General features: G+C 40.4%; 1 protein-coding gene across 6 annotated transcripts in view; it reads left to right on the top strand.

Moving 5' to 3' along the window:
- Positions 1 to 518: 518 nt before the first annotated feature.
- Positions 519 to 9,571, top strand: part of vps13d (vacuolar protein sorting 13 homolog D) — a 79,733-nt gene continuing 70,680 nt past the window's right edge. For 5 of the 6 annotated variants that reach the window (XM_013914056.1, XM_013914060.1, XM_013914058.1 and 2 more), the window contains exons 1-8: positions 519 to 1,017; positions 1,938 to 2,139; positions 2,552 to 2,629; positions 4,798 to 4,988; positions 5,387 to 5,467; positions 6,017 to 6,133; positions 8,298 to 8,402; positions 8,881 to 9,051. In XM_013914056.1, coding sequence (XP_013769510.1) covers positions 2,043 to 2,139; positions 2,552 to 2,629; positions 4,798 to 4,988; positions 5,387 to 5,467; positions 6,017 to 6,133; positions 8,298 to 8,402; positions 8,881 to 9,051 — 840 coding nt within the window. In that variant the 5' untranslated portion in view covers positions 519 to 1,017; positions 1,938 to 2,042. The remainder of the gene's footprint in view (positions 1,018 to 1,937; positions 2,140 to 2,551; positions 2,630 to 4,797; positions 4,989 to 5,386; positions 5,468 to 6,016; positions 6,134 to 8,297; positions 8,403 to 8,880; positions 9,052 to 9,571) is intronic. The other variant, XM_013914055.1, reaches the window with a different exon arrangement.

The raw sequence follows: 9,571 nt of genomic DNA, 5'->3' as shown, positions 1-9,571 counted from the left end.
TTATTAATGTACAAGTTGTTTTATTGCCTTCAGGAGGACTTTTACTTTGAAAGATATAAACGGAAGTTATGAGGTAGAAACGATTTCGTATGTGAAAACACGTCGTCATGTGCGGATGCTTGTGTTTAACTATGTTTTTATATTCCTGCACACGGGATTACACAGACTGTTGCATAAAGCATATTTCTTTCTTACGATATGAACCGGAAGTTCAGGTATTACTCCAGTATTGCCAACTTACCTAGTACCGGAAGTGCTTGTGTTGTGTTTATGGTCTCTTTCCTTTGTTAATGACAGCACACGGGATTTACATTTTTTATACGCCAACACTTTAAATGACAGCTAATATCAACGAAATACGGGAACAAGTGTGCTGTACGAAGATTTGTTTTTTGGCTGTACATCATTAACAAATACTTGTTTATCGAAATTAGTTTTGCGACGAGATATTAGTATCATTCATTTTCCCCGTGGTTCATCAACGCCACACGAGAAGAATTGTTTTTGTCATGTGACAGGAAGTATACGTGAAGTTCGACATTATTCGGAAGTGTGTTATTTACAATGTAGCGACACATAACTCTAACGCATTGAAATACGACAGTTACAGGTTGTTGTTTTTTTTTATTTTGAGAAGCTCAGCAGTGTTGCCATCAGTTGCTTATTAGATTAGCGGGTTGTGAGCTCTGTAACATGCTAGATTTAGCATTTAGCATACTGGCTACCTTGCTATCACCCGTCACTAGAGCCATCTCGACTTGGGTGCTCTCTTTTGACGAATAACGCTTGTCAATAAGTCCGCTTTCAGTTTCACTTTTTCCCTTATTTAGCTAGTGCCCCTTCCTTAATGCCGGAACATATTTGACTACCTTGGGTTGCTGTTGCTGTCCCGCTAAATGTTTCTAAAGTCCTGTCCTGAGTGCTCTGACATGACATGGCCACCCACTGACAGTGGAAATAGGCTGGTACTGACAAGAACTCAAGGATGGATCGATAAGGCAGCTGTCGTCTTTGGCGGTGAGTCAGTGGCACTGCTGTCCGTGAGAGTAACATTTGACCGATGTTTGTTGTAACACGCATATGATAGCTAACTGCTGACTTTCCAGTTGAGGAATTTCCAGTTAGTCCTTCTGTGCTAACACTGGATAAATCAAAACATTGCCGCTAATCCCATATATATGACTATGTCGTTGCTTCATTAATAGTAGCCGTTTCTAACGACACGTGATTGGATAGCTTTAGCCTGGTGCCTGCCGTGAGTATTTCGGTGATGAAACCAGCTGCAAAACCGCTGATTTGTGAGGATACCAGTTTGCAGAGAAGGTTATCACAGCCTGGCTGCTACATTTGGCTAAAGAACAGCAAGCCTACACCCCCAAAACCGCACCGCAGTTGCTTATAAATAAATATGTGTGATTACGAAACGAATTTCGGGTCTCTTAGTGGGGCACTGCACAAGTGACACGTTAAAGGGCATTTCATGGAAAACCTGTGTTAGTAAAGTGTTCAGCCACCATATGCTGATAGAGTAGCTTCAGTCCTTGGATCTTACAGGAGGGCTAAACATAATTGCTCCAACAGACACCATACTTTAATGTTTTAATGGTGGTGTTGGAGAGCATTTTCTGACCCCTCAGGCAAAAATCTCCCATAGTAGTGGTATGATGATTGTGAAGGTTGTAGCATATGAATCACACAATTTTCATTCTCGTACAATTCAGTGTGTGCCCTATTGACCAAGTAGTTGAAATCCCACACGAAACCAGTCCCATTAAGACAAAATGTTTCATTTTAGAGTACAAGTGCTATCTCTGAACCACTACAGCTTGATTTCTTTAAGCTGTCATCTATCTGTATCTGACTTGTAGCAATTTACTAGAATTTTGTAGGAACATTATGCAAATGGTTAAAAGAAATTTGTTTGCTATGTTTATTAGACATTTAACGGCTCCCTCGTAAGACCTGCAATCAAGAGGGTCAATCTTTCATCATCACAATTTTCTCCCACCGCGGGTGGCTCTCATCACCCCCGAGCCATCAGGATGTTGGAGGGCCTTGTTGCCTGGGTGCTGAACACATACCTAGGAAAATATGTTAGCAACCTAAATACAGATCAACTTTCCATTGCTCTTCTGAAAGGTAATTACACATGCTGAAATTGTACAGGCGAGTAACTTCACTTCTTTCATATTTGCTTGTGTTTGTTCTTGTTGTCTTTGTCCATTTTCCTCTCACCCTAGTCTGTTGTACTAGATGGCTGCCACTCCACTTTAACCAGTTTATGAATATTAGTTCTATGTAAAATTTATTTCAGGGGGATGAAGATTGGCACACCTCTGCTATGCCGGTGGACTAATAGTGGTTTGATCTGCTGCTGTTTTAATGATCTGCAGCTCAATGTTAACTGTGTGTGGTCAAAGGGAGTGTGCTTGGAAAATCATTTAAAGACAGTGTAAAAACTGTCAAGGTCAATCTGAATTCAGACACTTTTAAAGGAGTGTGCAGCAGCCCTAGTAAACATGGTGTTTATCTGTTTGTTGTTATTCCTCAGGTGCGGTGGAGTTAGAGAACCTCCCTCTGAGGAAGGATGCCCTTCGAGAGTTTGACTTACCATTCGAAGTCAAAGCAGGTGAAACACATTCACTGATATCTGCACATAGTGTAGAGACAACTACTTTGTTTAAACAGATCTGTATCTGTATGAATACACAGAACTACTAGTCACTTATTTGCTAAGTGAAATCACCAGCAGTCAACCAAGTAGTTTGTCAGACTGGCTACAGAATATTTTCAGAGTGCCTACATGTTTTCATAAAACAATTGATTTTGGGCATCAGTGTATCAAAAGAGGCAGTGGATATAATATATCTCTGTATCAATATTTCCTTCCACATTTATTTGGTACCAGAAGCCTTTTGTGTTGTGTTTGTAATCCAAGTAGTGTCATATAGAACTAAAGAAACGTAATCCTGATGCCGTGCTCTATTGGCAATTGTTGCCATATTTTGAATTTGCCCTTTGTTAGGAAATTATTTTTAAAAAGTTGGAAAGTCAGTTCAGATCTTTATTATGCAAATGGCAGGTTTTTCACCCTTTTCAGTGGGATTTTCAAAAGCAGTACTCAACTTTTGGAGGTCTATAGTTATCTTTTGATAGCTTTCGATGCAGGGAACTGCTCTGGATTTTTTTTCTACAGTATCAGTCATTGATACTGTTTACCATAAATTCTTACCTAACATGCTTAAGGCTGTAGTGGATATCTTTGGCTCTGCATTAAATTATTTTTTCCTATTTGTCTGATAGGACTTTCTCTGTTAGGTCAAACAAGTTTTTCTCTATCATTGCCTTTCTAACAGTGGGGTGTTATGCCGACCGTACCCTGCTACATACCTTCTGACCGGCCGGGAAGCCATCTAGCCCAGTCCAGCAGCAACATCTGCTGTCTGGGCCTGTGTGATACGGTTGTCACAATGAGGCAAGGATGGAATGGGTGAATTAGGCACTTCCAGTCCCAACCGATCTCTTTAACCAGGCTCACCAGAGAGGTGATTTAGCCTCTCTCCATTCTTTCAGGAGGTTGAGGTGATATATTTGTGTGGCACCCCCACTATCCAACCGTACCGTTGCATAGTGAACATCCCCTACTGGCTGTATGACAACAAAGGGCCATTGTCACTTGGCGAGTAACTTTGAGCTGAATGAAGGGAGCAATGAGTGAAAATTGTCTGCGCTGACATTCCTGAGCCTGGAGCGGATTTTCGTGAGATAACCTCACCAATGTGTGAAGTTCAGCTCTCAGGTCCAGAACGTATTGAATTTCGTTCTTAGCTGGGCTTGGACTTTTCTCCCAGTTTTTTTTAACCAGATCCAACACTCTGAGCGAACAGTAACTCAAAGGGAGAGTCTAACCAGGATTCTAATTGCGTTCATCCCTGTGAATGAACTTACAAAGCATGAACTTCAAGGTGTTATTCAGCTGCTCCACCAATGCCACATTCAGATATATCATATAAAAGCTGAGGACCCCATGATCAACACTTCCATTGGTAAACAAATGCACATAGCAAACGAAAATAAGAGGAAAATGCGTGGTAGACGCTGGTTCGAATAGACTTGATGCTTAGTAACTTGCGAAGCTCCTTTAACCCTCTGGGGACGACAGACACGCCAACAAATCCAAATCACATGACCGATTTAAGATGACATAGCATCAAAATGCAGCCCCGCTAAGTCTCTATTTTTCCAGTTTGCAGTTATTTCATGATTCAGGCTTTAAAGGGTGGCGGCAAAAAATATGACAAAGGATACCTTTTGGATTCAAAACTGCAGCAATTACTCTCTTCAGTTTCAAAGCATTACAGCATTTTGGTAAAAGAAGAGGTTGTACAACACAGTGTGAATAATTTTTGTTGCAACTGTTTTTGAAAGGTGTTGCTGCAGTCAAGTGGAATAAGCACAAATGCTGTAAGGAGTCTTTGGTGGGTTGTGGTTTCTGGCTCAGCTGGGGATGGTTGGAGCAGTGGGTTCAGCGGTGGTGTCAGGGGAGGCTAACCAGCATTGCTGGTCTCCATCGTCCAATCATGGCTTTCCGTTGGACCTTCTCAAATAGGGGGAAAAGCTGTGGTGAACAAAGTGCAACAAAATAAACTTCCACAGCACTGCAGTGCCTTATGTGTCAGGTTCTTTTTGTGTTACTGAGTGATTACTCAGTAGGGAGTTTAAAAGCCATTTCAAGCCTTGCAATGCATGATTAACAGACATGAATTTAAAAAGTACTTGTTCTGTTTCTTTTACTAGGCTTCATTGGAAAGATCACTCTCCAGATCCCTTTCTACCGGCCTCACAGTGACCCATGGGTCATCTCCATGTCCCAGCTCAACCTGATTGTTGGCCCTGCCCAGTTGCAGGAGTATGATAGGGAGAGGGACATAGACGAGGAGAGAGAACGCAAAAAACGCCTCCTCAAAGCTCTCGAGGACAAATTCAAAGTAAGTAGATCAAAAGTGTTTTGTTTTTTTCCCAGAAATGGTGGAAATAAAAAATAACAATGTAACAATAAGTTTGTCTTGCCATTTAATTGTCTGGTTACTAATGAACTTTGCCACACAGTGAAAACACCGTTGTAAATTGTAGATGCAGGCCACTGCATCAGTTCTCGCCTAAACAATTTAAGGTTATCTCACCTAACTATTATTTTTGATTGTGATAAAATTATTTTCTGTCTTATATCCAGACGAGCTCATGACATGACAAGTTGTCTGTTCGTCTGTCCATCCAGAAGTCACAGGAATCGCTTTTATCTCATACAGTGATTTTATGATGTCTGGCTTTTCTACTAAGCACAGTTATCTTTAATGTATTTTTCGTATGTCTTTGGCTCTTTCAGAATGAGTGTGAACAGACAGGAGAGTCGTACTGGTACTCTGTGACTGCCTCATTAGTCACCAGAATTGTGGAAAATATTGAGGTAAGACATGAGATACCAGTTGAGATTATATCAAAAACAAATAATAATATAAATAATTATTACAAACAGCCCAACGGATAAACAGAATTTGGTCCATTTTATGTTTTGCCCTCACAGTAGATCTCAGCGGTGGTTTTGTCTTCAGCAGTTAAAAATAAATAAATAACCTCCTCTCTTCCATGAAGCAGCTTTTAAAAGAAATCTTCCTGAAAAGTCTCTGAAAATAGAAACGTGCATGCGTGTGCAGTCAGCTTGTGATCTTTTTTGAACAAGGAGCAGACGGTGACCAGAGGGTCATTTTGGCCTGTTGAGAACACCTGACATGTGAATGAATGGGTTACAAACTACACAGAATACACACATCAGGCACAATTCTCTCAGGGTCACATTTACTGCAGACTTTGAATTTCTTCATTTATGAACAACGACACAGCTGGTTTGCTTCATTAAAAAGTTAGCTTAACTCTTTGGTACTAAGGTAGTTCTCATTGTCTGACCTTGAGTTACAGATTGAACTGTGACTAAATGATGTTTTTTTTATATGTCTAGCTGAAGATCCAAAATGTGCATCTACGATTTGAGGATGACTTTTCCAACCCAGAGAAGCACTTTTCCTTTGGTGTTTGCATCAAAAATATATGTGCTCAGAACCCTTCCAGGGAATTGGTAAGTGTTAGTTGATTTCATAAAATCCAATCATTTGTTTTATTCATGAGAACAGATGATACAGTAGTCCATTTGTTTTCTGTTCTTCTTGTAAGACTAGTTATTGCTACATAAAGATTTTCTGATCAAAGCAGTTCAAAAACACTGTGTGCATCATTGTAAACAAGTTCTTCCATTGCATACTGATTTATGTATTGACATTTTCACTTTATAGCTTAGCCCAGACCTGTAAACTTATTGCATCTCATACTATTGCTACTCTCAGTTTGGACTGGCAGCCATCATGACATTTTGCGGTTACAAACAGCAGCTGTAGCAATGAATGAGAACTAAGGAAATTGAAAAGACAAGAAGGAAATTACCTGTGTTTGTCTGAAAACAAGAACAACAAAAAAACATTACCATAAGACGTTCTTCTCATCTTCCTACAGCACCATAACCAACTCACCCCAACCAGTCATGACAGATGGCTGCCTTTGTCTGAGCCTGGTTCTGGTGGAGGTTTCTTCCTGATAAAAGGAAGTTTCTCCTTCCCACTGTCACCAAGTGCTTTTTCATAGAAGGTTATCACCCCATAGTTGGGGTTTTCTCTGTATTATTGTAGGGTCTTTAGCTTATAGTGTAAACATATATATTTGTATTAGAAAGTTTAACTGATGTGGATTAATATGTCATCTATTCTTGTTCTGATCATTCTCAGCCTCTTTCATGAAATGGGCAGTCATTACACAGGGATGTTCCTGGTGACTAGTCTGAAACTAAGAAACACTAAGATATTACTGCATTATTATATATACTCAGTTACATCTGAGAACCGTTTAATGGAAAATGTCAAAAACTAATAACAAAGGCATTTTAAACTATTAAGGACATTCTTAATAATAAATCATGTTGGTGGCAACATTACACACAGCGTAATGTTGATAATGCACGACATGAGGTTTTGCACCGTTAAGTAGCAGACGAAAAACAATTAAAATAAACCAACATGTTACTATAAAAGATATCACTTGGTATTACTAAAATGTGATCAATTAAATTGCAACTGAAAATAGCATTATGCCGTGCATTATGATTCATGCGGTTTGAAAATTCATGACAACCACTTCAATGTAGGTTAAAATCTAAAATAATAAATCAATAAATCATCCAACTATTTTCTTCCGCTTATCTGAAGTCGGGCCGCATGGCAGCAGGAAAGCCCAGACATCTCTCTCGCCAACTCCTCTAGCTTATCCAGGGAAACGTCGAGCTATTCGCAGGCCGGCTGATAGATGTAATCTCTCCATCTTGTCCTGGGTCTACCCCTGGACCTCCTTCCGGTAGGCCATACCTGGCCGAAGCACCTTACCCAGGAGGTGACGGCCTTAGGTGTCTCATTTCGATCCAGGATGAGTAGTGGCTCTACTCTGAAACCCTGCTGAATGATTGAACTCCTAACCCACCTTTTGGAGAAAGTTAATTTCCGGGTATATCCGTGATCTCAGTCTGATAGGGTTAGCAAAAACAACAGGCCTAGTTAAACACAAAAATAAGTTAAACACATTTGGACAGTGAAGGAATGTCAGGATTCTTGCTCAGAAAAAGGATCAACATGCTCTGAAGTCAGAGCACAAGAACCTTTTGTGTAACAAAATATCGATTTCTGCTGTCCCTGTATCGATACATTATTAGCAAACAAAATATCATGATACTACACAGTATCGATTTTTTCCCCCACCCCTAGTTACCGACCAGTGACAACACTGACAATTAGTCGGCTAGTCAACTAGACGTGCAGATGCCTAATCACAAGTCATCCTCCTTAATGCTGTGTTACATTAATGCAAAATTTCCCTTGAAAGCACTAAATACTGTTAACTATTTAAGTATTAAGTATTACTGATGAGCAGCAGAGTATCACAAAAAGAGATTCTGTGTGCCTATTCATTTTTTTCTGTGGAAAATTAGAAGCATTATCAAACACTTCCATTAAGAGCCATCAGTCTGTTAATCTGTCAGCTAACCCTGAGACATGCCCTAAAATGACATCAGTCAATCAGTCAGTTAATATTAGATGTGCATCACATTTACAAAAGAGGTTAGAGGGTAAACTGCTCCTTTTATTGATTAAGGACTTGGTTTGGTCTTTGGATTTGAGGTTAGTGGTGGTTTTCTTTTGCAGGTCCAGAAGCTCTTCAGACAAAAGCAGTTGGAGATCGAAGACTTCAGTGTCTACTGGGACACTGAGTGTGAAATGCTGGGAAAGCTGCCCATTAACCAGATCCAGGTCAGTCATAAGGTGAACTTGGTGGCAGATCACTGGAGTATTACAGCTCAGTTCTGAAGACCACCTGGATGGCTTGTCTTTAAAATTCAGTTCACTAAAACGCTGATAGAATGAACAACAATCTTCCAAAATACATTCACTCTTTTGCTGTTTTGATGATGATGAAACGTGTTTGGGTTGTATCAAATAACTATAATTTCCATAGCATTACAACACATTCAAAAGACGTTTATTCTGATGACCATAGTCCTCTAGGGACCCAGATGATGCCCACAGCATCACAGGTCCACCAGATTGTTATACTGTGAGGATCAAGGGTTCATGATTTTCTTTTACTTTGCCACCCCTCTTTTTATAGTCCACCAGTTAGAAATCCTCTTGGATTCTGATCTGTGATTATACAAAGATAGATCAAAAGTAAAATTTTCTCAAAAGAGATACCCCATATGAGTAGGCTAATTGTTTTTCTAACTAACAGGATGCTATGAGCCAGTGTATGCAAAGCCGTGAGCATCAGTACATCTTTGAGCCGGTGTGTGCCTCTGTGCTGCTCCGAAGAAACACCTCCAAGGAGCCTTTGAGGTCCCGACACACCCCACGAATCGAAGGCCAGGTTCAGCTGGAGTCTATGTCTTTACGCCTTTCACAGGTCTGTATGAAAACCTGATGCCCTCTTTTTTTAAACAGTGACAACTGTTTTCGTAAAATTATATATGTGAGGGTTTCATATCCCCAAGGAATAATTTGAGGATCTCCATAATCCCACAGTCATGCTGTGGGGATGTATGATTGAAGCAGTGTCTGCCCATAACTGGGGCTGAGATAACTGATGTAGGTAAACAACTGTACAGTGGGCTCCTGGGATGGATAAGATTTGCCCTAAAAGTTCCTGAAGGCTCTGGATGTTGTAGGGCTGTCCTGGCTGACACGTTTCTGCAACGTTGTCTTGAGCGATACCTCTGGATTGGCATACTGGGTAGGTGGTTCCCCTGTTTCAGAAGAGGGACCAGAGGATGTGCTCGAACTAAGGGGATCATCTAGAGCTACCCTTTGTCACTGATTTTTCATAGTTTTTACAGTGGGGCAAAAAAGTATTTAGTCAGCCACCGATTGTGCAAGTTCCCCCACTTAAAATGATGACAGAGGTCAGTAATTTGCACCAGAGGTAC

The sequence above is a fragment of the Pundamilia nyererei genome, unplaced genomic scaffold, assembly GCF_000239375.1.
Source record: "Pundamilia nyererei isolate P.nyererei 1_Seehausen unplaced genomic scaffold, PunNye1.0 scaffold00169, whole genome shotgun sequence".
NCBI lineage: Eukaryota > Metazoa > Chordata > Actinopteri > Cichliformes > Cichlidae > Pundamilia > Pundamilia nyererei.
Note: the sequence above shows the minus strand (reverse complement) of the source record. Positions and strands in the feature narration are given on the sequence as shown.